Source organism: Alternaria conjuncta, assembly GCF_024043145.1.
Source record: "Alternaria conjuncta strain BMP 0040 chromosome Unknown scaffold_4, whole genome shotgun sequence".
Classification (NCBI taxonomy): Eukaryota; Fungi; Ascomycota; class Dothideomycetes; order Pleosporales; family Pleosporaceae; genus Alternaria; species Alternaria conjuncta.
Genome location: NW_026250093.1, coordinates 799,146 through 826,623, shown reverse-complemented (window position 1 = coordinate 826,623; position 27,478 = coordinate 799,146). Strand labels below are relative to the sequence as shown.

The window sequence follows — 27,478 nt, the reverse complement described above, 5'->3', positions numbered from 1 at the left end:
CTTCCTTTCACCTCGACCCCCTCCATCTCTCCGCATGTCATGTCCCTCGCCTGGACGCCCCTCCGTCTGAAGATGGACAACCCCGAAGAGGAGCAGTGGGGCTCCGCCGCCAACACCCGCAACTCTAGTTCGCGCCCGGCCTCGCACAAGTCCGCCCGCTCGTCGCGCTCAGCACGCTCGCAGCAGTCGAGTCGCACCACCGAACAGACGCCGCTCCTGTCGCAGGAAGACCGCGATGAGCACGACAGACCAGACGACGCGGAAGCCACGCCCGCGACACGCTCGTTGCTGCGCTCGCTCAGTGGCTCCTCAGATAAGAGCGGCAGTGGCAAAGTCCCGCTGTGGAAGAAGCGATGGCCGAGCATACTGGCTCTCATCCTGCTATGTCTGCTCGTCGTCTTCATCATGCTCGGCTTCCTCGCCAAGGAGAGCATCGAGGAGTACTCGATGCAGGCCGCCGACTTCAAGCCCACCAAGCTTTCCATGGACGGCTTGACAGACCACGGCGCGAAGGTGCACATAGAAGGCGACTTCACCATGGACGCGAACAAAGTGAAGAAGCAGAGCGTGCGCAACCTCGGCCGCTTCGGCACCTGGATTGCGCACGAAGCTGAGACGGGGCCCTTCGACGCCGACGTCTACCTGCCCGAGTACGGCAACGTCTTGATTGGCACGGCCAAGATACCTGGCCTGAAGGTAAACATCAGGAATGGCCACACGACTCATGTCTCGTTTATTGCGACCGTCCAGCCTGGCTCGCCCGACGGTATCCGCAGCGTCGCCAACGACTGGATCGATGGCCGACTGGGGCAGATAAGGCTCAAGGGCAAGGCTTCAGTCCCTCTCAAGTCTGGATTGATCAACATTGGCGAGCAGCTCATCGAGCAGTCCATGGTCTTCCAGAGCGGCGACATCCCTACTCTTCCCCACTACAACATCACGAAACTCAACCTCGGCGAGGCCAAGCATGGGCAAAAGGGTCTCGGTGCCGACGCCTCTATCGTCGTGCAGAACGACTTCCCTGTCCAGATCACGCTGCCTCCAGTAGCTGTCGACGTGGGCATTGAGGGCTGCTCGGCATCCGACAAGCACATCATGCTTGGAACCGCTCAGACTGGCCAGCTCGAAATCAAGCCCAACTCAGACGTCAAGGTCGATGTCACTGGCAATGTCGACAAGCTCTCAGATCGCATGACTGAAGTCTGCCCCAACTCGGCCAAGTCTCCGCTCGACGCCTTCTTGGGCGACTACATGAAGGGCCAAGACGCGACGATTTACATCAACTGCTGCAAGTTCCCTGACCCAGCCACACCCGATTGGGCTCGTGAGCTGCTAAAGGACATCACTGTCCCGGTCCCATTTGCCGGAAAATCCATGGGAAGCCTCATCAAGAACTTCTCTCTTGCCGACATGCACTTCAGCCTGCCCAACCCCTTCGCTGAGCCTGGCACACCTGAAGCCCGTCCCAAGATCTCTGGTATCGTCAATGTCGATATCGGACTACCCCACGAGATGAACTTCCCAGTTGATGTCACCCAAGTCAAGGCTGATGCTGACATCTACTACCACAAGAAGAAGCTCGGAAAGATGAACCTTGAAAAGTGGCAAAAGGCAAACTCCACCCGCATTGAAGGCCATGGCTCCGAAGGACCTTCCCTCCTTGTTCAATCTGTTATCAAGAACGCACCCATCGAGATTCTCGACGATGACCTCTTCAGTGAGGTTGTGCAAGCTCTGCTCTTCGGCGGCAAATCGATCCTGATGGACCTCAAGGCTGCGGTCAGCGTTGGCGTGGATACGCCCATGGGCAAACTCGCAGTGCGAGGCATTCCGGCGCAAGGTGTCGTACCAGTCAAACGTTCGTAACCAGTTCGTGATCCAAGTTTGGCCGCAATTCCTGCAATTAGCTAACTTTTGGCGTTCAGCGATTCGTGGCGGCAAAGACGCTCAGCCCGGTGACGGCAAAGACGAGGCGAGCAAGATCAACGTACAGGTTGGTAATCTAGCTATTGTGGAAACTTCGCCCACTTCCCTTACCATCACGGCCCTCGTCAACTTTACGAATCCTTCGAAATACTCTGCTACGGTCCCTTACTTTAACATCAACATTCTAGCCAATGGCTCTCACATTGGCAGTGCGACGGTTAAGGATATGGAGGTTTCTCCTGGTAACAACACGAACAAGCTTGCCTCTGTCCTCTGGGATCCCTACACATACGGTGGCGACGAGGGCAAGAAGATTGGAGCAGAACTACTCTCCCAGTACATCTCAGGTACGTCCATAACTGCCAACACCACTCATCCATTCACTAACGTAGCTACCAGGCTACAACACCACGATAACCGTGCAAGCTCACGAAAAGTCCGTCCCAGCCGTTCCCTTCATCGGCCGTTTCCTCTCGCAATTCCCCATCGAACGCCCCATGCCGCACATGTCCACCCCCAAGAAACCCGACGACGGCTCCAACCCCGACCCAGACGATGATGGCAGATCTCACTTTATCCGCGGCACCACCATGCACCTCATAACCAGCACCGCCGTCTTCACCCTCGCCTCCCCCTTCCGCTCCACCACCATGTACATCACCAGCATGGACGCAACCGCCTACTACGAAGGCCACACTGCGGGCAAAATCGTCTACGACTCGCCTTTTGCTGTTCCGCCTGGCCTGTCGGAATCCCCTCGTCTGCCCGTGGACTGGTCGTTTGGTAGTCTTGGTTACGAAGCTATCAAGAGGGCGCTGGGTGGGCAGTTGAAACTCAGTGCTTTTGCGTATGTGGGTGTGAGGATTGGAGAGTGGAGGGAAGATATTTGGTTCAAGGGTGGGAAGATTGGTGCGAATGTTAGGCTCTGAGTGGTTGTTGAGAATGTTGTATTCGTGTGTATACTTGGATGGGTTGGACTGTACACGCCTGGTCGCGTTGGTTGGGTTACATCTACAAAGGCAGGAACGGCGTTGAGGTTCTCGAAATTGGCTACTATAACGCTCTTGACGTATCAATAAGACATATTTCCATTTTATGAATATCCGTGTTCCGGTTTCTGGGTGTTCTTCACTCCACGAGTACACCTCGTGATGTCTTTCGCATTGGGCACGTTGTCTGCATGAACAATCGCTTCTCATTCTCAGCGTCATGGCAGTTAGCGCCATATATTTCGTTACGCCTTCTGCCAGCGAACTGGAAACCTATCTCTTGCCACGGACCAGGCAGCCAGCCCTCATTGTAGACATTAAGACTCGTGTCGTATGTGCGCCGTATCATTCCGACCTAACCAGAGGTTCGACCAATCCATCATCCAGCCGACCATTCGATCAAGCAACCTTCCATCCAGCTCCAATCAAGACCAAAGACAAGAAAACGCCCAGTATGCAATAGCAAAAAAGATTGATCCCGACCTATCTCAAACACCATGTCCGATATGCAAGCCCGAATATGCCCGTCCGTTGCCAAAGGAAAAAAGAGTGAAATCCGGACAAACGCCGTCGCTAATAGTATGCAATACAAAACAGAAAGATCATTCTGGCAAGTACAAGTATAGAAAGCGGTAGAGGTAAAGGGGAGAATACGTACTTACGTTGCTGTGCATCAGCATGACTTGTATAGGCGAAGTCAGAGGTACGTTACGGTCGATGCGTCGTGGGTAAATTACACACGTCGACTGGTCTGGCTGAGCAAGCGATCAGCCCGCTCGAAGACGTTGAGCGTGTTGGAAGGCTGAGAGACGCGAGGCGTGTTTGGGACAGTCGCTTGAGCAGCTGCTCCTAAGGCGGCGCTGAGGGGTGTCGCCGGAACGGGTGTGCCGTACCCACCCGAGCCTTGCGACCCGAAGCTTGCATTAGAGTATGGCTGCGCGGAGAAGACCGAAGCCATCGCCGGAATAGACGTGTTGATGGGGCCCGGGAACGAAGGTCCGCCGCTCGAAGACATAGTCCCATTGGGCTGTTTCATGAACCTAGGTGGTTGGACGCGTGATGTGATGGACGACAAGCTCGGTGGACCCATCAACCCAGTATTGCTGCTAGTGAGATGCGACCACGGGCTGTCGTTAATGGCCAGAGTGGCTTCTTTGACCATCTTGTGCAATGGCCGCATGAGCTGTTTGATCTCACCAGAGAGCAGCTTGTGCTCTCTGCCCTGCTGGGTATACGCCGCGGCAAGTTCTTGCCAAGCCTGAAACGAACGTAAGTCAACATCCAGTTCGCGAAACTTCGATTCGAAACAAAACATGGATCAACGTACCCTGATGAAACCCATGCATTGCTGCCAGAACTCGGGTTGGTTCCTAGTGTAGCTGTCTTTGAGCTGCATCTGTGACAAGCGGGCGGCAAGAGGATTTGTCATCTGCTGGACATCATTGCTCTTATCAATGAGGTTCGCTAGCGCCTTTATTCGGGGATCCTCGTTGTCAAGATCGCGTCGCAGACCGTCGAACTGTTCTCGCATCATACGTGTAATCTGTGGCATGGATTGCCTGCAGCTGTCGGATGCATTCCTGAGTTTCGAATAGACTCGGTCGAATTGAGCGTCTTCATCTGCTTCGTCGAAACTGCTGGTCAGTGTGTTCGATCGGGTCATGGACGGCGCTAGTGTTGAGAACGACTCTCCGGAACGCGGCGTGGCGGCGCTGATGCTCGTCAAAGTATTTGATCGACTGTTGTCATTGCTGTGCAGTATAACTGGCGGAGGCATCTGATAGCCGCCGTTGCGCTGGGGCGGTGATGCCTGGAATCGACGATTCACCCTCGATGGGCGTGCGCGCACTGTAGCTACTGGGTCAGGATTGCTGGGCTTGCGCAAAGTTACCGAAGTGTCCTTGAATTGGGCACCCAGGATCGAACAGGCGTTCCTCATCTCGATCATGCTTGCTTGCTGGAGAAACAAGAAAGTCCGCATAATGTGCACGTTGGCATTCTGGGTGATCTCGACGCGGTTCTCGGCGATTGAGAGGCTGATGGACATGAAAGATTCGAGGCACCTTAGCGCATACATGTACACGCTTCGGGAGAGCTTCTGGGCATCTTCTTCGTCCTCTTCGACTAGCCTGTCAAACTTGTGCAGAACCTCGTTGAGCGCTCGGATGTTCAGGTATGTAGTAGAGTACCTGCGGTAAAAGTCTTCCTTGCGACGCAGGCTTTCTTTCGTCTTGGCCGTCAGCTTGATTGAGCGTACCATGTGTGAGACGCAATCGTGCAGCTGGGAAATAGCATAGAGAAAGTTCTTGGCAGCTTCGACGACAATGTCCGGCGCACGCGAGTTCCGCCTGTGTTCTCGTACGTCGGATAGTGGACGATTCGCGAGGGATCTGACGGTACCGGTATCTCCATAAACACCAGCGGTCGCAGGACCTGACAGACCATTCGCTGCGGAGTGTGCAGGAACAACAATTCCCTGGCTGAAGCCGCGGAAGTGACTTGTCCGCCGCAGCTCGTCGACGGAACCCAGCTCAGACGTCTTGTTGGTGTATATGCCCATTCGCTTCTGACGGTGCGACGAAGGCCCCGAACCCTCACTCTGGCTTCGATTACGCTCGTTATTCCCGTTTGTCAAGACCAGCGGCGAAACCGGAGGCTTCTTCGAAACGACGATGCCCGCGCCATTGCCGTTGCTCGTTGTAGAACCGACGCGGTAGTGAGATCGAACCGGAATAGGTGGGACAGGCAGGCCAGGAGAGTCTGCCTTGGCGTCGGAGAAGCCGTCGATGTTGCCTACACTGGGCCTGACTGGGAAGCGCCCCCCGTTGGCTCGCTTCGACGGACGCGGTGTCTCCGGGTTGCTTTCGGTCCAGCTCTCGTCCCCAGAAGACTCGACACGCAGTCTTTCCAAATCGGACCGCTGACGCTCCTTTGCAATGTGTTGTCGCATGAAGCGTTTGACTTGTGTGGCTATGACGGCATCGCGCTCGTTCTCGTTTGCGGGTGAGGGGGCGTTGTCCTTGATGGTGCACACGTCGGGCGGGGGGAAGACCAGCTGGTTGCCGTCTAGCTTAAGGACCTGCAAGCTGTTGATCTCGCCCAGACACACGGGCAGTTCCTCAATCTTGTTCTTTGCGATTGCCAGCACCTTCAAAGACGTCAAGTTTGCAATTTTGGGCGGGATGATCCTGATCTTGTTCCTGCTCACGTCGAGGATTTCCAGCGAGGTCATCTCGAGGATCTGGGGCGGTGTCAGCGGGTCTTGCCGGCGGAGGGTACTGCGGGGGCCAACATACGGCATTGGGAATCTCGCGCATGGCATTGTAGCGCACGTTGAGGTAGCGGAGGCGCCTGCATTCGATGAGGCGCGAGGGGAGGGTCGAGAGGAGGTTGTGGGAAAGAGCGAGCCTAACAGGTCAATAAGTCTTCTCTACCGCCGACTACAGGCATAGCAGGCGCGGGCGGCAAGGCCGTGTACCTTTCAATCTCGGCCCGGATGACATCGATAACCTCGTCAGGCAGGCGGGCGATGTTCTTGTGGCCCAGGTCAATCGTAATGCCGGGCTGCTGCTGCTGCAGTTCCCGGGGCGTCTCGGCGGCGGCGCGGTGGTTGATGTCCTGGCGGGAGTGCTCAAAGGCCGCCTTGGTCAGGGCCACGACCTCGTCGTCCGAGATGGGCGTGGGCGCGTCGTTGCTCATGGCGAGCGGGCACTTATCGTGCGCGGCGGGGGTGCTAGAGTCGTGGTGGTGGCATACATGCTGTTCGCGTGCACAGCGACAGTGAAGCTCAAGTAAGTAAGGAGCCACCTGCGGTTGGTTGGTCGTCGCCTAGCCCCTTTCGGCCGTAGCGGCCTGGGCCTGTCAGGTCCCGCTCAAGTCGAAACATCACTGATCAGCTCGGAGCCACCACAGCGCCCCATCCATGTCCCAGCCCGCTGCTGACACGTCTTGGGCGCTTGAAACGCGTTTTGACTTTGCGCCTGCTTCGAGTGACGCCGAACACCTTCCCCAGCAGAGGCAGGAACGCCGCATGCCCACGTGACTGGCAAGGCCGTTGGCACGGCTGGCCAGTCTCCAACGGCCAAAACGGCCGAAAACCTTAGCCACCCGCGTAATCGACAGGATTTCTGCCGTCCGTCTCCGCATCCCATTCGGCCTTTGTGCAGATGAGAAGTCTGTCTACACATACCTAGACACTCGTATATAGAAGCTGACGAGCTGCAATCAGCGTGCGTCTCTACATCTGCGCTAATGCTCAACACCAGATCTGATCTGACATGTCGACGGATCCCATCGTGAACGCTATGCAAGGTACAGGCATCCTCCGATCACGCTAACCCACGCCATAGGATTCTGGCAGCCCGTTCTGCGTCATGATTGAACTTTGGCTGGTTGGGCGGGGACGTGAAGGCTGGGTATCGGGGCATTTTCACATCTGATTTTCCTTTTTCCAGATGCCATGATCCAACTTCACACAACCTGCCATGGACGTTGACGACGCCCTACCGCCTGCCATCCGTCGTTCGCCGAGAGCTGCCCTCGAGGCGCAGAAGCAGTACAGGGACCACCGAACTTTTGATTTTGACGAGTCCGACGAAGACCTGGACGAAGCAGCCCCACCCCCAATAGCGCGCAGTCGATCTACTTCAATTGACGGCCAAGCGACTTCTCGTCCTGCCTCAGCAGGTCTCAATCCACTCCGAGCGCATCCAGTCGATGCGCCGCCGCCAAAGAATCCAGCCCGCCAGTTTTCTCGTCCGTTTCGAAATGAAGAACCTCAACATGTGCGGTCAGCCGAACCGGATCCCCAACTTGAGCCGCAATCCACGCGACGACATCCACGCGGGCTCATATCGTATCGCAACAACAAGAGGGAAATTAGTAACATCAAGCGCTTTCCTCCCCATCTGCGACGCCAGACCTCGCTCGAAACTATCAACTCGGTAAACACGACAGCATCTGATGATCAGAGCATCTATGGCCATGATCCGCCTGAGGTTGAGGCTCCTTCGCCGGATTGGTTTACCTTGGAAGATGATCCGCCGACCAACCCTCCACCCAGTATCATGTCTAAACCGTCTTCAATGAATTCATCAAGCGGAAGCTCGAGGCGAACGTCGACACCCGTAGAGACACCCCTAGAGTACGGGAGTCTTGATCACCACACACCGCAGTCATTATTCCGGAAAATGATGCCTCGGCGGTTGACAGACAAGTCGCAAGATCCTCCTCCCAGCCCTACTCGCCTAGTCATAGCAAAGTCAACTTCGGTTGATCGGACGTCCGCCCACATCTCCAGCTTTTCAAGATCAACAACATCCATATCAGAAGAGCAACGGTCTATGCCCGAGGAACGTTCCCTTCAGTCTGTACTAGACAACGTGGAGCGAAGTCGATCTGGCTCAAAGTCAAGCGGAAGCAGTAAATGGAGTGCGAGCGACTTCGACACAACTACTCTGTCCGAAGCTGAACTCAAGAGGTGTAAGAAGAAAGGCATCAACCCAGCCCTATACGCTGAGATGCGGGCGGCGAAGAAGGGAAAGTGGACTAGTCCCATTGCTGGCAATACCTTCCTTTAGTGTTCATGGCTCGGGGTTACGATACACCTCCGCTGATGCGCCCGACCCTCTGGGAGGTAGGATCCCCCTTACGTACCGGCAACCGACACGACTTTCCTACACTTGCTGCTTTTACGAGTTCCGAGACCATGGCGCGTGGCTTGAGCCCAGCAGCGAGTACACCGTACAAGTCCTCCTTCGGTTGGAAACCTTATCCTCGTGTCAATGCTTGGCGACCCAATCCCAGACATGTGACGTCCTTCATTCCACCGTCCACGCCTCACTCAGACACCAACCGCGCGCATCGTGCCGTTCCACGGACCTTCTCGGACGGCGACTATCGGTGAAAGGGATGACATCTCGCCGTCCTCGGGTGTAGCCCTCCACATCGGCGAGAAGGTGTACGGCGAGGTGGTGTACGCAAATTGCTACCAATGCATTTTGAGATTTGGGTGCATCGTCAACGTGTTGGTTTACGGGTTACCATGTTCTAGACACGTTGACCTGGATGTTGTGTGCAAGCTCATGCAGATGTCCTTGCACTTTTTCTGTCGCCGCTGCATTGTGAGCGCATCGTCCGAGTTCCGTCCTTCTCATACGTCATCGAATGGTTTTGAGCTTATGGTGTATTATATATCTCTTTCATATGTCCAAGGGGCGCATAACGGAAACTGGTAATGGTATTAAGCGATGGAGTCTCGGTTCGTTTCACCATCTACAGATACCAATAGTAATACATCTTATCAATATAGACTATCGCGAGGTCTACCTTGAACGTGAGAGACATTCCATCGACATCTGCTCACTCGAGCAGAAGTAGCCATCTCGATGTACATAACTTGGACTCCATTAACACTTAACTAATATCTACCTCGATTGCTTGAGAAATGTTCCGTGCCCGTCAAGTCCATGACAACTCGCATTCTCCTTCCCATTTGTTGCGACTATTATGTTCACAAGCCACAAACAGGATATGACCGAGAACGCAACTCTGATCGCCGATGAGATGGTCAGCAACAGCTTAGACGAAAGTAAAGATGAAGGGATGCTGACAATGACAACGGGAGTGACAGCGAGAGCGCAATCGAATACGAAGTAGGGGCGACACCAAGCGAAGACTTCGAGCACCTACACTGGCTAATCCTCAAAGACACATCTCGTATCCAAGTACACTCCGATGCATCCACAAGGCCTACCTCTATACACACACACCCTTCCCAAAATGACGGTGCACGAAGTCAGTGTATGTCTCACACGCAGTTCGTACATGGGAGATTTTACCCCAGACCAGACCATCACCAAACAGTCCGCTAGTCCACTACCCTGCCGCAAGATCGCCTTCGACCTCCCTGTGGTGGTCTACATCGAAACGACCAGCTGCAAGCGACTGCGTCGCTTAATCATAACCATACCCGATGCTCGCGTGACAACCATTGCCGATGTAGTTTATAAGCTCTCATCTCAAATCAAGGACAATAGGAACGACATATTGCAAGCCGTAGGGTTCAGCATGGAATTTTATCCTCTCGTCACTGACATAGACGACACATCGGTGAACACCAAACTCTTCTTCGTAGAGGCCTCGTACAGTGTTATTGACGAGACATATTACGCTATAGGCGTAGAGATAAATGATAGGATTGGTGTAAACACTGAATACCAAAGAATGACAATCCCCAACGGTCTGTTCAAGACCAGGGGAAGCGACATAGGGCACTCCCGCATCATGCAAGAACCATATCACTCTAATGGAAACCACACCCAGACGTACTCTCACCTTCTAGAACCCGCGACATAGATTGCGCGAGCGTGTGTTGAGCTCAGCCAAATCTGACACATCGTCGTTGTCGTCTGTTGACGTCCATGTGGTTTGCCGGGGAACAAGGGAAAGTAGTAAGCAAAATAGATTAAAGCCCTACTATATGGAAATAACTCGACACACGCGCCCAGACGGCACCATGGCAGTCCACGGCCGGCCCGGATCGGTCAGTCAGTGGAGTTTTGGCTCTAACCTTCTGCGATAAACCGAACTCTGACAGGGACGTGGATGTCGAATAACTTTCTGCCATGGACGCGGCGAGCAAGGCGCGAGTGCGGATTAAATGACGTGCTTTCACGTGCCTCTTCATGCTGATGTTATGTAAAGTGCATGTGGTATCGTGAGAAACCTACAGGACCGATAGCCCATGGTGTTGGTATTTTGTTCATCAATTTTCGTCAGCCTCATCGTCGATCGCAGGGAAGAATGTATCGTGGGAACCTTCCTATTGCAGAGAGCCGTGAGAGCAGGCCCGAAGGTGGAGGGCGCGGCGCAACTTGATTAATCTGCTCGGTTTGGAAGGTCTAGAATATTGTTGGGGGTAGGAAGTAGGGGTGATGCCTCATCTGTATGATGTTGTGCTGGTGCTCCACGCGAAAAGCGCGATCACGATCCACGATCACTGCTGCTCGATCACGATGCGGCATGGGGGTGACGCGGTGTAACGTGCCGCCTTGTCTAGGCTTTTGACATGGTATACACAGATTGTACATGTTTGAATGCACTAGCGACCCGTGTGTGCAGTAGTACGGGCGGAACTTCGAGTTTACATCATGCCGTTTTTGCTGAACATGGTGAGGTTAGTGCAGACACACTTCCCCTACCGATCGTGAGTTTAAGCGGGGCTGAAAAGTGTAAGCAGAGGCATAAGCTATCCGGAATACATCCCATATACATACTCCCACACCGATATACGTACCGAGTAAGAGAGACCCAAAGTATTGGCCAAGCACCAACCAGAGCGAATCGCTTAGTCGGTTATTGTGATGCTATTCATACCAATATCGCCATCATCGATTACTTGCAAGCATGCAAGGCACCATCACAACCTGTTCCTTCTCCATTCCGACATGTGCTCCGATGAATCCCACCACACGCACACCAAGATCAACAAACTGCAGTGGCTGTGAGAGCCCACTATCCTAACGGCAGTTACTGCTTAGCGCCGCTCGTCACACACGATCATGTCTCATGGCGCATGCGATCAGCGGCGTGCTGCTTTTGGCCCTGCTTCCTGCCCCTCACTAGTGTCTTGATCCGCTGACACAGCTGTCTATCTTGACCTCAACGGGAAGGCGACGATCAGTGTGCGCTGCTTTTGTTACGTCCTTCGCGCTAACGGGATAAGGAGAGCTGGCGGGAAAGGTAGAATGCTGCCCGCGGGTTGGACGAGCACTTTGCATGCTTGGGCCATACTGCGTCGATTGGTTTGCTTGAAGATTTGTGTCATTACAAACTCGCGATTTCGATGTTCGACATGCAATGGCGTCGGCGGTTCAGCTGCGCCCCCTTAACGTTCGTGCGGGGTCGGGAATGCTAAGACAAACTTCTTTGCTTCCGCCAGTTCCCCATGTTCCTATTCGCGAGGACGCGCAGGGAGATTGAGCATGCTCCGACCTTGTCTTACGTGAACATAGATGAGTAGCATCTCCACTGGGTAACGAGCGAAAGATCAGCGGGCTTTTGGTACTCCACAACGCTGCTGTTGTATCTCTAGGTGATCGTCAACACTAGGTGACGATTAAACCTTCGACGTCACATCGTGTGGCTTATCTCCAGCGAACAGATGTGCTTTCTAGAAGGCTTCGAGAAGTTTTGCCACTCTCGTGTTTGCTTTTGGCTGCGAAACCCCTCTCTTGGCCCAGGTCCATGTGTTCCACGCTGGTGGGTGCGATGATGGAAGAGAGATGAGGGGTACGTCGCACAGAATGGCCAGGGTAAACAGGTCTATTACGTTGCGCAGACTTCGTCATCGTGCCTGCGCGAATTTCGACGTCGTTGGTAATAGCTATGCAATTGAGAGACTGGTTGTACGTTTAGCTGGTAAGATCAAGTTAGCCCGGTGGAGTGATTTTTCGCGGTTTACAAGTCCGTCGATAACGATGTTACCTGCACATTGACGAATCACGGCTTTACCTCCCCTTTCTGCTCCGCGGAGGGCATCTTGCATCGGCGAACGGGTGTTGCCGTCAAGTGGTTAGTCGGTCGGTCTTGGTATTTTGTAGTCCGGCTTGGAACGTAATGATTACTGGTAGGTTTGGACGGCGTGCTGCGCTGCTGGCAAGTCTGTCTGCAATGCAATGGCCGCGCGGGAGGCTGTGCGCTGGGTACAAGTGCCGGGCAGGCTTGGGTGGATGGGGAAGGAGACAGGACAATCTCAGTGTGCGCGCGGGAATAAAGCGATAGAGTTGCGGGAATGGGAGATTGCGATACTGTGAATAGATCTTTAGATTGATTGAGGCTGGATTACTGCGAACGAATATTTGCAGCGCTCATATTCTTGGTTGGTGTGTGCACGATACCTGACGAGAGGGCAACCGTTGAAAGCGATAAAATCTAGTCATGTAGCGTACCTCGTACCTAGGTATCCTTCCATTGTAACCTTATGAACCTTCGACTCGGATATACATATACGCAGCGACGTCGCTAGCTTGTACAGTTGATCAGCAATGCGAAAAGCTCCATGACTCTGCGCTGTCGAGATCTTCCGCCCCAAGCGTCAAGGTCCTGGAGTTGAGGTCGTGCTTCAGCACACGCCAACACAATATCAAATACCTCCACGAACAACACCTTTCAACAAGACAAGGCATCCCAGAGGCCGTCGAGTCATATCTTCCACCAGTATCCAAGTGAAACATGTCACGCCTGAACATCGATTCAACGTCCCATCTTTGAAACGAGTTTACCCGCATGGTACCTCGAGCCGCCGTAAGCGCTGAACGACAACAATATCAAGGAAGCCATGGTATAGCACATACGGATATCGCTGATGCCGTAGATAATCCCTGGCCCGGGCACAGTAGATGGGAGATTTGTAGATACTGGCCGTATACCGTATACATTCAGCAATGTAACTCCCCTTAGACATCACATCGTCGTCCCAGGAAAGCGATTACCTCATCCACCCCAGCACAACGGGGTCCCGAAACCACGTTCGCGGCAATGCAAATGCACGCCAACTCCACGTGCTGCCTCCCTCAAGGGCCCACCTAAAAAGAGAATAGAACAAAACCAAACGTTCGTGCACGAGGGAGGAACCAGGAATTGTGCATAGCGTTTGTGATGTACACTTTCCCTTACGCCACCACCAACATTACTCGCTCTCGCATCCTTTGGCGTGCGGCACAGTTGCAGGAAAGGAGGACTTCGGGCTTGGCAACGACATGTGAACGGCGTTCTGGACACGAAGGGCGGATTCCGCGAGCATGGGATTGGTAATGTGCCATGTTCCTGAAGTTTGGGGTCGGCGAGCGGGCTGGCGCGCTCGGTTACACGTCGTTGGTGCTGCGTGGTTGAGCTGGAGCGCGAGGCTGATCGGTGTGCCCATGTATGTGATATAGGGATAGAGTTTGGGTTCATTGGGATGATGTGAGAAAGAGATCCGCGGAGGCGGCCTATCGTTACGCCTTGGTTGGTGTGCTCGTATGGTGTGTGGTTCGGATCCGAATAGGAAGGGGAGAGGCGTGTGAGAAAATAGCAATAGCCATCTGAATAGTATCGTGCACGCCTGAAATGTGACAACTATCGACCGACTCACAGCACGTGGCCTAAGACGCCACCCCGTGATGGGACAACTGCCATGACAAAGTCTCCGCCTACTCATCCTTCCACCCCAACTTCAAGTTCACCACCCAACACATTGGTCTACGCTTCACAAGTCACGCATCTTCCTTCGGCGATTGCCCTCGCACCGGGCACCTCGGGCACCGCATCCCTTACCCAACCCGTGGCCATGGGTAGCACATCAATGGCGTAGCTGAATGTACACGATGGAAAGAAGGGCTTTCCCAATCCAGCAGCTCATTCGCCCGGGTCCTCGGCGACCGTCTCCAGCCCAGCGGAGAGAAGTAGGGGCGGAAAGGATCCAAGGGATACCGCGGAGTCGGTGTTCAAGGAGTGGAAAGGAGACTGCTATTATCGGTCTGTCCCATATGACCACCGATGGGCGTCCCGGTTATACGGCGAAAGGGATTGATTGAGGATATCCCTTTGCTTTGCGTTCGGCGATTCCTTGCGTAGCCTATGCGCACGAGAAGATCTACATGCTGTCCCGGACGAACGAGCTCCGATGCAAGGCATCAGGTTGGTGGGCGCTGTGTAAGATGCGATTTGTTGATGTGGAGGCAGTGGAGTTCCGATATGTTGGTACAGAAAGGGAGTCGGAGGTACCGCTGCGATGGCGTAGACAACCTGTATCCGACATTGCCTGATTGAGTAAGAACGTCACAGCAAGGGAACGGCATCGAAACAGTTTTTGTGTGTTGTTGACCAACAATGGTAAACAGTCGTGATTCTAGCGCTTCATGCGCTTTGGTATCTACTCCAATCCAAACCCCATCCATGCCTATGAACAGTCAATGCGCCTCGGAAACAAATCCGAAGCACGCCCGCTTTGGGGCAAAGTGAAAAGTAGCCGTAATGATACAGAAAAAATATTCAAAACCGTCCGCCCAGTAGGTCATTCGTGATATGCTCTTGATAGATGGAAACGTCAAATGTAACGCCTGGGCCTAGCCACTACAAGTGGATATAGGAAGTGTGGCCGCCAAGTTTCGCAACGCCGTTTCGCAAAATGTCTAGTAGTTTGAAGTTGAGAAGGAAGTGGAAATGCCGAAAACAACCTCGCCGGGTCGTGTGAGCCAGTTGCGCCTTCGCATGCCCGTAGACTCGGGGTGGGGAAATCAGTTACGCCGGTGTTTATGCAACCCAGTATGCAAGTTCAAGGTGATGCAAATCGCTCTGATTGCATCTTCGTAATCGTGTCGCTTTTGAATGACGGAATGTCGGTGTGATGGTGAAGAATGTAAGAGGTGAGTGGGTAGCTTAGAACAGACCACCCTCGACGACGCCTGGTTCGTCGTCTCGGAGCTGGCCGCCGCTCTTCTTCTTGGGCCAGAGCTTGCTGCTTACTCGCTTCCAGCTATCCCGGGTAGCGCTGGCGAGGCCATTGTGCTCTCCTCGGCTGTTCCGAGGGCTGGGTGTGCCGCTATTCGAGCCAGTGTCGTAGTAGGCTTGATGGAAGTCGGCCATGGGGTAGTCGCTCATGGGCGGTGTGCCGGGGGGTGTAAGCGGATCGCTCATGCCCGATGGGCTACTGGCGCTGCCAGAGTCATCGGTCAATGCATCGCTGCCACTAGTGTAGCCAGATGTAACACGGGTGTGTGCTTGACCGGAAGAGGTGGGCTGGGAGTGGAACCGAGAGTGTGAGAAGGGTCTCGAGGCCATGAAGCCAGACGTCAGTGACGACGGTGCCGATGCTCGTTGGTGGGCAGGCACGGGCGGCTGTGACGAGCGGGAGAGCATACTCCGCTCCTCGTAGCTGCGGGTCGATGAGCGCGAGATGTTGCTACCAGCGTAGCTCTCGTGGCTGGCGGGGTGAGCGCTCTGTGGGCTGACTGAGTTGAGGAACGAGACCAGGACGCTCTCCTCCATGAGCTCGTTGATCTTGGCCACGGCACTGTCTAATGCCGATGGGTGGGGCGGGACGTATGAGTCGGAGAGGCTTAGTAAAGTGTCGCGGACTTCGGCGGGAAGGTTGACCTGCGGCTGTTAGTAGAGGTTGGGTGGATAGGATTGAACGAACGTACTTCTCGTGGGCCGGACTCGCGGATGTAGGCGTCAATCAACCGACGCCAGAGCATCAGCACGTAGCCGCACTCTTCAGACAATGGCGAGATGGGGCTCCCCGGATGGCGGTTGACCATCTTGGAGTAGTGCTTGCGGTAGCGAGAGGCGTCCATGGTGAATTCGAGGTTCTCGAGGCAGTGATTCTGTGACAGGAAGGCCATGAAGGAGGTGAGGGTGTAGGGCGGCGGGGCGGTGTTGCTCAGGATCTCCTGCAGGTTTGGTTTCCGGCATTGCGGGCTGGGGATGTTCTTGGGTATCGAGACGGTCAGCGGGGCGGGCTGGCAGTCGGACAGGGCCATCTTGACGTCGCGGGCATCAAAGTCGGCCAGCGAGGGCGTGGGCGAGGACGAGGCGGTCGAGTCGGTGCGGATGGATAGGGCGTGGCTTCCGGACTTGCGTGTGACCATGACGCTGCGCCAGAACTGCTTGTAAACACGGCGGGCGTCCTTCCTGCTCTGCTCGTCGAAGCCTTCACAGGAACAGAGTTGCAGTTGTTGCGCCAGCTTGGCGTTGGCGGCACGAGGTTCGGGCGAACCTAGTGTCTTGGGCGGAGGTGGGAAGTTATCGCTCCGGCGGCGGCAGCATCGGGGGGTGGGTGGGAGTGGTAGGCGGGTGCTGTATATACGTTGGCGTGGGTAGTCGTGTGGTGAGACCGATGTGCGTCAGGACGTGGCTATGGACAGCAGGCTATGGACAGGTGCGGCTCAGCGTGGTTTTGAGCAAGCGGCAGTGGAGAGTCAGGGAGTCTTGGGTCAATGCTTGGGCGGAAAGCTCAGTCAGGACGCACACGCCAGGGCCCACCAGCGGTTTGGCCATCACGAAGGATCGAGGGCCCATGGCTGAGGGCTCGCTGCCGTAAAAGCGGCGGCACGCGCTACCTGGGCATTGGCCGCCCATGTCTTCTGGAAGACGCACGCCCGCATCATCATCCTGGCCGAAACCGCCCCCTGCCGCTCAGTCTTGCCACGCCGATGGGTGCTGATGGGCGCGCTGTCCTGCCCGACCTGGCCGCCTGCTGTGACAGACTGCGACACTGCACACTGCGACATCAGCGCCGCCGACGAACGACGCGTCGCTTTCCGAGGGCGTGGGAGGTCGCACCGCAGACAGCCAGCACGGTCGCTCTCTCTATCTCACCAGCCATGCCCGTCTGGTTGCGACGCCCGGCACTAGCTGCGTGCATAGATTACCTTGGCCCCCCAGCCTTGTGCGTCGCCGCAGCCCTCTCTAGCAGCCGACTGGGCGTAGCCTGCCCCAAACGGCCCTTTTAGACGATAAAGAGCACCCTTCTCCAGTTTCCGTCGCCTTTCCTTACCAGTCCGTACGAGTTGCGAGACGGATGGCAATCGAGTGCACAGTGGAGGTCCCAGGGACGTGGAATGCGCAGCCTGAGCACCTCCCAGCACGCCGCAAACGACGCCGGAGCCCACTAATCCACCCTATGACTCTGCCCACACAACAAAGGAAAGTAGATCGATCGCACCAAAGCCCATGTCTCTTGCTTGCTTTGTCACAATACGTACAGCCCACATTGAACTACACCATGCCCAGTGTCACCTGCTGCCGCGTGATGTGCACGCGCAACGGTACTTGATCAAGTCGTCCTCGCCAATCACGCTCCTCATGTCTTACACCACGCCCGCCCGCACGGCCACACGCTTGGCCCTCGCCCTACGCCTGGGGTCAGACTCGTCCTCCAAGTGCTCCCCAATCTCGCCCATTACTGACGCAAACCCGCCCTCAGCCAACCGCCCTCCACTTGGGATGCGCCGGCGCCTCTCTAGCCTTCTAGCACCCTTCTCTAGCAAACACTCCCACACCGTGCATGAGTACACCGTGCCAACGACTGTAGGTGTATACTCACGCATGCTCTTTCTTTTGTGCCCGCTGCTCTATCCACCCGGCTACACAATCCTGCCCTGCTATCCCGCCAGCTATCCCGCCAGCGTCTCGCTGTCTCAAACGAGGGAATGCTGACGTTCCACCAGCGCTACCATCAGGCCACCCACCCCCAATCCCTGCCCCATCGCACTTTCTTTCACCGTGCCACCGAAGAAATCTTCTAGAACGATTTCATCCTTCTAGAAATTTACCCGAACCTGCCTAGTGCTTCCACACCTGCCCTGCGCGTCGATCCAGGATCTCCGTCAACCTCCTGCATGTCCAGCGAAACGCCTGTAACACTCCGCCCTCGAAGCCTTCACCTCGGAAATCGCTCACCCATTCGATGTAGCGCTGCCACCTGTTGAGGGCGCCTTCGGGCTTTCTCCAAGCGCCGACCCTGCCGTGCTTCGTGAAGATGCAAATGTGGCGCTTCTAGAAGGACTGCTGTGTCGTTGCAGCACCGCCAGTAGCCGGCTAACGACTCAGCTCGCGCCGACGCGCACCCAAATTCATTCCGCACCGAAAATTTTGAGCCGCCAACAAAAAAAGCTCGGAGCCTCAGGAACACAGCATGACGCAGCCAGTGGGCCATTTTCCTTCGCGTAGTCGTGATTCACCCGCTTCACCGCTTCGTGGGGTTTCGTTTTTTAGCCGCATCCCACGCTCCGTCGGAGCACCGCGATCGCTGAAACCACACGCTGACCTTGGCGGAGTCTCTGCTGTTCGAGCCTCAGTCATGTCGGAACGACATGTCCTCTCCTTGCATGGTGGCGTCCATAATGTGCGCCTTTTTGCTTGTTAGAGCCCCAACGACCACGCCCTCGGTACCAGCTTCCCGACGTTGAGTTGAAGAAATCCTCACTACCAAGGCCATGTTGGCCCTGTGTCATGATTTGGAGCAATCACGAGATTCATGGCATTTAGCCTTAGTTTCCATTCTTTGCACAGCATTGCCTGTCCACACTCCACATTGTGGTGTTGAGCTTGGACTCAAGCATTGATTGCTTCGGAACCGGCGACCGCCCGCCGAAGAGACGCCAGGTGTACATGAAACCGGACCGATGTGGACCGTAACCACTGTTTGAGCGATGCACTGATGCGTCTGCGCTGGCACACACAGTGAGCAGAAAAAGGAAAGAGGTAAAAGACATGCTGGTGGTTATCAAACTGCTTCAAACATAGGGCCAGCCGTACATGCTGGTGCCGATCCTATGCCGTTGCCGATGAGTCAATCGGCTGACGTCGTTACCAAGCGACGTTGGTTACGTTTGCCCTGGATCCCACGACAGCCTGCAACACGCGAGTGCTTCGATCGGGTTACCTGTCTCCCCAACAAGACGCCCGTCTAGGTATCTCCTTGGTGTTTTTCACGTCGTTCGTTTCACGGCTCTTGACAAGGCAGTTGAGGTCCATGCTACCTCGTCATCCCACTTTCTGTATGTCCATGTGCAACCGTGTCCCGGCTTGCGTCTCAAGCGCAGCGACATCTAGATCCCATCCCTTCCCCCTCATCTCGTCCCCATATTTTCCAAACGTCGCCCGGACGTCCTCCAACGTCTGCCTCAACTCAGCCTTCAGGCGATCCTTGGCCGGAGGAAGTGCTTCATTGGGCTGATCACCCGAGTGCCCATTCCCATCTCGGGCCCTCTTCGCAAACAACAGTGCGTGAGCCCATGCTTTGAGATGATCCGTCGGTCCACACTCTGCTTTCAGTGCAATGGAGATATAAGATGCGGATGCAGCGGGACACATGATGTATGCCTCGCCAGCGAAGACGGTTAGTAGTTCGGAGATTTGTATAGTCCGCAGAGCGAGCGAGCCCGTTTGCCTATTTTCTTCCCCTATCCGGCCTAGCATTTCCTGGAGAGATACGCCAATCTTACACTGGCCGAGCACTTCGTCGTCGGACCAGCGCAATACGTCACCTCTGTGGAAGATGCGCTCGCGCTTAGACACTTCGGTCGGACTCAGCACGACGCCGTGCTGGAACATGTTGCTGAACAGGATGTTGGCGCGCTGTCTGTTGAGTGATGCGATGCTGACGGCCCTTACAGCGGCATAGTTGGTTGCTAAATGTATTCCTAGCAGGACGATGAGTGTGCTCCATGTCGCAAAAGGTGAGGTGATATAGGATACTACCAGGCTGCCTGCCTAGCCGGCATATTAGTCATCACATCAGCAGTGTGTAAGCTCGGCGGTACTTACGAGCATTCCCATGAGAGATATTACTGTCTCTTGGCTCGAGTCTTTCTAAGCATTAGTCAGTAACGGTCATGTGTACCCAACCTACACTGTGCCCCACAGCATAAGTCGTAAGCTATCTATGCAGATCTGTGTATTGGGCATGATAGCACATGGTCTTAATACCCATTGTAAGACACGTGCTTGTAGACATCCGAATGCTTTTCTGCTCGCTGTTTCATAGCAAAGAAGAAAAGAAAACAGCAAACTCACAGCGTTCACCTCACCCAGATTCCCCTTCTTCGCAAAATGCGCACTCAAACTCGCTTTCGCACTTCCCGCACAAACCCCACATAGGGCTCTCAGACAGCTCGAGAAGCTCAGCACAGCCACGCGGATGGGTTTGGGGAAGGCGGGCGATAGGCAGTCGAGCACCATGGCTGTGTCGTTGAAGACATCGGCGGCTAGTCGGTACATTTTGCATTCAGGCTCGAGGGCTGTGCCGAGACGGTGCGCGAAGAGGATCGTAGCGATGCGGCCGGTAGACTCTTGGAGTACGGAGAGGAGGAGGGCGGAGGTGGGGGAGGCGGTTGAGTCGCCGACGCCGACGCCTGGGTGGGTGGTTAGATGGGTGGTGAAGAGATTGGTTGTTGGGTGTCATCGTGATGGAGTGTCTCTATGCTAGGTGCTTGTGATGTACAGTCCTTTCTCTTGAGAGCCTTGTTGACAACGCAGAATCTCTGGTCTACCCAAGGACGGGAGAAACATGCTGAGTATACTCCATGCCGCACATGGAAACATACCTTCCAGAACAGCTCTCGAAGCCAACATCCCCGCAATTGACGATGAGAATGCTTGAAGTGAGTCCTACATCAACACATCTCCATCAGCTTTCCTGTGTCCCTGATATTCCAACCATCGTGCATCAGAAGAGGAAAGGTCTCACTGAAACATACATAGATCTGATAATGGATATAATCCTCCGTCACACTCTGCGGATATCCCGCTGGCAGAAAGACATCAAGAAGGCGTTGCGCATAGCTCTTTGCTTCTTTGGGGTACTAAAATGGTGGAGATGTTATGTCAGTGACCGTACACACATCTTCCACCAACGCGTCTCTGAAGTCAGACTTGCAGTACAGACACCGAGATTTTAAACGCAAGTAAACCAAAGAACTCATATCGAAATAAGACGAATTGTGCACAAAACATACAATCACATCAACCCTCTTGCCTTCCGCAGAAGTAACATACTGCGCCACCAGATTCCCCGCCTCGTCTCTCTCGGCTATCTCCAGCGCCATCGATACGCATGCAGGCAGTCGGGTGGTATGAGAATGGAACGACTGGTGCCCGCGTGAAAACGCCCAAGGTCGGTGCAAGTGGCTTCGCAATATCGCGCTAGTGTCCTGTCTCCGTAAATGGTTTGGTGGAATTGGTGGAGTGGAAGTACGCGGGGAGGGGGAGGATCGATGGGGGAGAGGGGCTGGAACGAACGGAACCCGTGTGTAGATCCATCCGCTTACCTACCTTTCCACGCTCATCCGCTTTTGTACATCAAACATATTTCTCCACGATTTGACAGACATCTCACTCCACTTTTCATGGTATTCTTTCCACGACGCTTGTTCTTTTGCGACGGTGTGGAGGGTGATGCGCCGCTTTACCATTTCCCTCCTGTCGGTCATGGAAGCGTGGGACTGTGATCTGTGCACCCCAGCTGTATGGAGCTAGCTTCAGCTCTTCATCTATCGCGGAGTATCCTCGTTTGATTGCCTTGTATAGCTATCCCAACAAAACCCCCTTTGCTGCACTGTATTTTACGTTCCCACAAACGGCTTCCCTGCAACGAGGTGAGCCGTCCGTATTGGGTCTTGTTGTTGAGACCGGAGAGTGCTATACGGATACGACATGAGATGGCTGCGTGAGCCGCTGTCTACATGCACTATAAAATGATGTGAGATTTCGGAGGTATTATTCTGGGCATGCGTGTCTTGGGGTGGGTGAGGTGCTTGATGCGTGTTGGAAGGGATCTTGGAGGCTTTCAGGGAAGGAGACCGATTGGTACACGTACTGGTGCAGGGAGGAATGGGTGAAGCGGGATGAGGCGGAGGAGATGTATGTGTCATCTTTGCTTATGTGCATGGTGACTGATCGGTCAGATGTGTTATCGTTAGTCTCTCTCAAGGTTGTAGCTAACGTATTTCCCCTCAAACACTTACTCATCGCACTGGAAGGTTTAGTGTTTCGTGGCGTGTGAATACCAGAAGACATGCTCGTCTCACGGTAAGTACGATCAGAGCACGGTATTCCCTCTTGTATCTAGCAGTACACGAAGAATTCTTAAGGCATATGTAGTGTGGAATACAGTAGTCGTCGTCACAAAGATGCACTACATACCTTCCCACGAACTTACTGATATCACGTATTGCAACATTCCCCCTGCAGAATGGCGGACGTAGTGCATATTCGTATCAGCGCAAGCAAGTAACCTCTTGTAGAGAATGTGCGTGATACATCCTACCATGGGCGATCAACTCCAGAGTCGTGCGAAGTGTGATGATGGCTGAAAGTAGACAACCAGGCGACGGTTCGACGAAGTCTGGTAGACAGAGGTTGTGATTCGATCAGATACCGTGGGTTGTCTCTCTTTGCTTTACAGTTACGATTGATGCTGCGACGGAGAAGATGTACACTGCATGCTACAGTCTCTATCGTCCAACACTACGTAAACTCTACGGCTTATGATCAGAGTAACATACGATTGAGTGCCTGCCGTCTGAATCCGTCTCTTTGCACCCATGAGCATACATTGCTGCAGCTGGAGAATAAACAATTGAACTATATATTACATTGAACTGTCTTCTTGCAGTGTATCACTGCCTTCTACCCGCAACCCTGCGCAATAAGACGCAACCCCCCTAAACTAATAATAACCTGGGTATCTAATCGTGTATCCGAATGTTAAGTGGCGGTACGCAATTCCGCTGCATCGTGCCCAAGATGTTGTGTACCATGCAGCGTGTACCAGCCACGCTCTGCAACCATCCCTCCCCACCTTGTAAAATACCGTGAACTCCAAACATTATGTATACCCAAAGTACGAGACTGAGCTCATATGCGAAGGCCGTAATTCGAAGAAAGACGTGAGAAGCCAAAGTCGACCTTTGAGAGTCATGGTCGCCCATCGTGCGATCCCCAGTGCCTGTCATGACGCCGTTATGACCACTCGGCGTTACTACAAAAGTATCACGCCACCGCTCAAGCATCCCCATCCTCCCTTTTCCTAACCCCCGCCCTTCCAAACCTCATCTTGCCTCCTAGTCGCTCTACCTCTTCGACGGCTGCATCTCGTTGCCTCTCCAACTCTTTAATGTAGTCGATGGCCACTGCCAGCACCATGCTCTTACTAGGCTTCACTGCGCCTGTATCCGTGGCATCACTTTGCGGTAACATGGGCACAGCCCGACGTAGTCGCTCTAGCTCTGCATTGAGCTTTTCGCGGTACTTGCGCTCGACTTCGGTGTGGGGCATGCATTGTGTCCGGGCGATTTTGGCGGTAGTAGTCGCGGTCGGCTCAGAGGCGGGGCGGTGGATGCGAGGTCGGCCTCGTTTGCGTGGAGCAGGTGGCTTGAGTGAGGTGTCCTCGGGAGAGATGCCGTGGAGTGCGGTGGGCGATAGGGATATTGGGCTGCCGTGGCCAGTGGGCGGCGTCGGTAAGGGAGAGGGGTTGGACGGATAGCCGTTGGGGAAGTCGGTTGCAGTGTAGGTGTGTTGGAAATCGGCTGGGCAGCTCAAGGGCGTTGAGCTGTAATTCGGCCATGCGTTCAGAGGAGCTTCACCGCCTGCGCTCGTTGCACTGACAAGTGATGGTGTGCTGACGTAGCTGTTGGGTACCGGTGCACTCCAATTAACATCTCGGACCCCTGGCGTGATGGATCGGTTGAAGCACTGGCCGCTCCTGCTATCGTAGGTATTGAAACCATAGTCGGAAAGTGCGGGATATGACTCCGTGAGGTAAGCGTCGATTTCGTCCGGTGATGGGAAGGCATCGCTGTTGGGAGAGTACATTGGGTTATTCGCGGCCACCGGGAAGGCAGGCAGATTAGAGAAGTCCATCTTGGTGTCTGGCTGCCGCGGAGTTGTGTGGGAGGGCGTTTATTACTAGTCACTCAGGTTCGGCGAAGTCTTATGGCAGTATATATTCAAGGGCTATTCGTCCTGTCGTCACTCTGTCATCAGCCTTCCCTTGGTATCCTGGCTAGTGATGGTGCCGGTGATCGGGTTGAAGCAGAATATCGAACGATCAACAGGAAACACACCGGCTTTTGCCAGCTCCCAGAGACTGCGGTAGGCTTGATTGCGCTGCGCCTAGAAGATTCCGAGCTCGGGCGCGCAGCGAAGACGGCGGAGAAGCAACCCGCTGGACCACTTGTCACACCAAAACTCAGCTCCAACCAGATCCCGGTGACAAGACTTTTTCATAGCCTTCTTGTAGCCATGATAACCGCCACTTGAATGGCCAAACTGCTGGTAATCTCGCAGCGCCCAGTTTTATCATACGATCTGCGCCAGGGATGCGAGTCTAGAATGGTCTATCCAGTACAGTTGTAGTACGCGATGCCCGCCTCCTCACGGTGTGAGACGCAGCTGTCGTTCCCATGTTGCAGAGTGCCGTGACGTCGATGCAGGTGCTCTGCGAAGTTCGACGCGGGGAAGAAATTCTAGCCGGACAACCCTCCCACATCGAATCACAGCCAGCGAGCTGATACATTATACCCAATCAATTCCAGGCGGTGACATCCGGTAATACTTCCCTCAGCACCTGGATCTATTCAGCATATGGTCATCGCCGTCTGCTTTGTCCTTCCAGCAGCTTCCACTTCGCTTACCATGGGCATGCGACTTGGCAACGAGCGGGCTCGGTATGTTCCGGTTAGTAACCCTGGAGGACGTTCACGTGGCTCGATTCAGATCGAGATCAAACTGGCAGTGAATTCCAGAACAGTCGACTCTCGGGAGGGGGCGTATGTTGGTCCTCTGGACCACTTCTGAACATCTGCAGCAGTGATGCCGTTATTATGTTCTACGGTGAACATCATGTCATCTCGAAACACCTGGGCCCCAAGTCACGACCAACAGGTACAGGTGCATCACCAACGCTCTTGCATTCCTATCACTTATCAGCTGGCGCATCATACGATGGATGCTTTGAGGGTTTTACGACCTCAGCTGGTCTTGGAGTGAGCAGGTATATCTTAGATCCTTGGCCCCTGTGCCAGGTCATACTAAACCGCTAGCGCATTTTCGAGATGTTGAAGAGCAGTTAGCTGAACACCCCCTTGATCATTTGCACTGCGGAATTCATGACTGCGCAAAGCTTGATTTCTTGGCTTTTGGTTGAAACAATGTACTCCCAAACAATTTGCAGGATTTTGTTACGGCGTGATAACCAGATGCGACACGGCGCCTTCCTGCGTATTGTCTGATTCGAATCATGCAAAACCACAAACTTTTCTGTACATAGGCCATCCCCCACTTAGGGTGGTCGCAGAGTTCTAGGTGATTACTATACGCACAACCCCTCAATCTAGCGTACAATCATGCCCCAGCATGCCGAAGTATGCCGATATGCTCAATATCGTACTCACATCAAATGAACTCACGTAGATGCCGAGATCGAGACTGGCGAATTTGTTGTTGAGTAGAAACCGGGGGTTGAGACTTGTTCGGATACAGCCTGGATGTTTGTTCTGGCGTTCATAGATCGGTTGGTTTGTGTTTTGTCGTGTCTCCGAGTTAGGTAGGAACAGCTGTGTTCTTCCATCTCTGCAACTATCATGCTGACCTTCCATTTCTCAGAGGCAGTAAGCTGTCGGTCAAAGACCGGGACCTACAGGCAGCCTACTCCGTAAAGAGGATATTGTGAGCATCTGTGGTGAGAAACCGTATACCCGGACCTGCTGATAGTGACCACAGCCTCCAAGACACACTGAAATGGTCGAGGCAACAAGATGCGAGTGGCCCCATTGTAAGCTACTACTTCAGACGTTCCTGCGCCGCCTGTCTTCTCACGCAGATGCTCTCTCAAGATTCACCTCTGGCAGTGAAGTGTTCCGATGGTAGTCCAAGGCTCATAGCAGTGTACAACACTGGCGAAGCCTCACACTTTCCGCCCTTTCGGAACTGGCGGTGGCGGCATGATAAGCGGCCTCTTACACGCTGTGAATCCTCGTGGCGCTGGGTACTTTCTGTCCAGCCAGAGATTCCATAGCATGACAGAGGCTGTACTCGATGACCAGTATAGCATCAGTGCGGCAGGTAGATGCTGACACATAGGGCCGATCAATAGAGCCACCCAGAGTAAAGTCCTTCGAAGTATACCGGGCCACCTCCGATTTTTAGTGCTTTCGACACTATTCTTCGAGGTGTAGATGTTGGCGAACATGATGGCTGATGCAATGAATGGGAGGGCACCTGTAGGATCTGGAACAAGTAGATCCTGGAACCAGAGTATCCCCTCTGTTGCCAGCGAAGGCTCAAAATATGCAGAAGGTGTTACACGCGCAACGGTTTCCCCAAGCTCGTTCGTCATCGTTGTGCCTTCGCCTTTGACGGCTGCGACCACCATGCCTACCAGACCATCATGAGCGCCGCATTTCTGCCGTATGACCTCGGCCATGGCGATGAATATAGGTAGTTGCCCAAACGTCCACATGATTTGGCCACTCAAGCTGACTTTCCATCTCTTGTCAATCGCCGACGTGACTTCCTTTATCTCTTTGCTCGCAGTTACGACGCCCTGTTTTATTGTTCTGAAACCGCCGCGCTTCAATACCTCGTCACGTTTCTTGTAAGCAAGTGCTTCTCGGAGCGGTTGGAGACCAATGTATCGGGCCATAAGAGCGCGCGACCGAGTCCCGAATGTCGTGACAAGAAGACCGCGGGTGATGAAGGCGGTGATCGGTATGGCGGCGTACCATGGTACGGCGGTGTGGACGAGCGACATCAGCTCGTGGGGAAGGTACAGGATGGCATCGACGAGGGGATCCTGTCGCGGGGTCGAAGCGTGGAAGGCGCGAGCCGATGGGCGGCATATTGAAGATGTAGACGTGGTGGAGGTTCTCGGAAGCAATTGGCATGCTGGCTGCCGCAGGAGGCGCGACGACAGCATCTTGCCGTAATTTTGGTGTTGCAGCTGGATATCAAAATGTCCGATTCCCGGGAGGAAGAGGCTCCCACTAGCGCGTCAGGGTCCCACGCTCTCGGGCCGG

General features: G+C 54.3%; 7 protein-coding genes across 7 annotated transcripts; 2 read left to right on the top strand and 5 right to left on the bottom strand.

Moving 5' to 3' along the window:
• Positions 1 to 39: 39 nt before the first annotated feature.
• J4E85_003101 (uncharacterized protein) lies at positions 40 to 2,855 on the top strand (the record flags this gene model as incomplete). Its single annotated transcript, XM_051467374.1, has 3 exons — positions 40 to 1,858; positions 1,926 to 2,273; positions 2,326 to 2,855. The coding sequence occupies 3 exons, from the start codon at positions 40 to 42 to the stop codon at positions 2,853 to 2,855; spliced, it is 2,697 nt and encodes an 898-aa protein (XP_051328533.1).
• A 793-nt stretch (positions 2,856 to 3,648) lies between these two features.
• Positions 3,649 to 6,614, bottom strand: J4E85_003100 (uncharacterized protein; the record flags this gene model as incomplete). The annotated part of the gene is made up of 4 exons (XM_051467373.1): positions 3,649 to 4,173; positions 4,243 to 6,156; positions 6,212 to 6,323; positions 6,394 to 6,614. The coding sequence occupies 4 exons, from the start codon at positions 6,612 to 6,614 to the stop codon at positions 3,649 to 3,651; spliced, it is 2,772 nt and encodes a 923-aa protein (XP_051328532.1).
• A 785-nt stretch (positions 6,615 to 7,399) lies between these two features.
• J4E85_003099 (uncharacterized protein) lies at positions 7,400 to 8,494 on the top strand (the record flags this gene model as incomplete). The annotated part of the gene is made up of 1 exon (XM_051467372.1): positions 7,400 to 8,494. One exon carries the CDS (start codon positions 7,400 to 7,402, stop codon positions 8,492 to 8,494), a length of 1,095 nt encoding a protein of 364 aa, XP_051328531.1.
• A 6,841-nt stretch (positions 8,495 to 15,335) lies between these two features.
• On the bottom strand, positions 15,336 to 16,955 carry J4E85_003098 (uncharacterized protein; the record flags this gene model as incomplete). The annotated part of the gene is made up of 3 exons (XM_051467371.1): positions 15,336 to 16,052; positions 16,100 to 16,706; positions 16,927 to 16,955. The coding sequence occupies 3 exons, from the start codon at positions 16,953 to 16,955 to the stop codon at positions 15,336 to 15,338; spliced, it is 1,353 nt and encodes a 450-aa protein (XP_051328530.1).
• Positions 16,956 to 19,445: 2,490 nt separating this feature from the next.
• On the bottom strand, positions 19,446 to 21,035 carry J4E85_003097 (uncharacterized protein; the record flags this gene model as incomplete). The annotated part of the gene is made up of 3 exons (XM_051467370.1): positions 19,446 to 20,039; positions 20,478 to 20,815; positions 21,008 to 21,035. The coding sequence occupies 3 exons, from the start codon at positions 21,033 to 21,035 to the stop codon at positions 19,446 to 19,448; spliced, it is 960 nt and encodes a 319-aa protein (XP_051328529.1).
• A 2,430-nt stretch (positions 21,036 to 23,465) lies between these two features.
• Positions 23,466 to 24,323, bottom strand: J4E85_003096 (uncharacterized protein; the record flags this gene model as incomplete). The annotated part of the gene is made up of 1 exon (XM_051467369.1): positions 23,466 to 24,323. One exon carries the CDS (start codon positions 24,321 to 24,323, stop codon positions 23,466 to 23,468), a length of 858 nt encoding a protein of 285 aa, XP_051328528.1.
• Positions 24,324 to 26,367: 2,044 nt separating this feature from the next.
• On the bottom strand, positions 26,368 to 27,378 carry J4E85_003095 (uncharacterized protein; the record flags this gene model as incomplete). Its single annotated transcript, XM_051467368.1, has 1 exon — positions 26,368 to 27,378. One exon carries the CDS (start codon positions 27,376 to 27,378, stop codon positions 26,368 to 26,370), a length of 1,011 nt encoding a protein of 336 aa, XP_051328527.1.
• Positions 27,379 to 27,478: the final 100 nt, after the last annotated feature.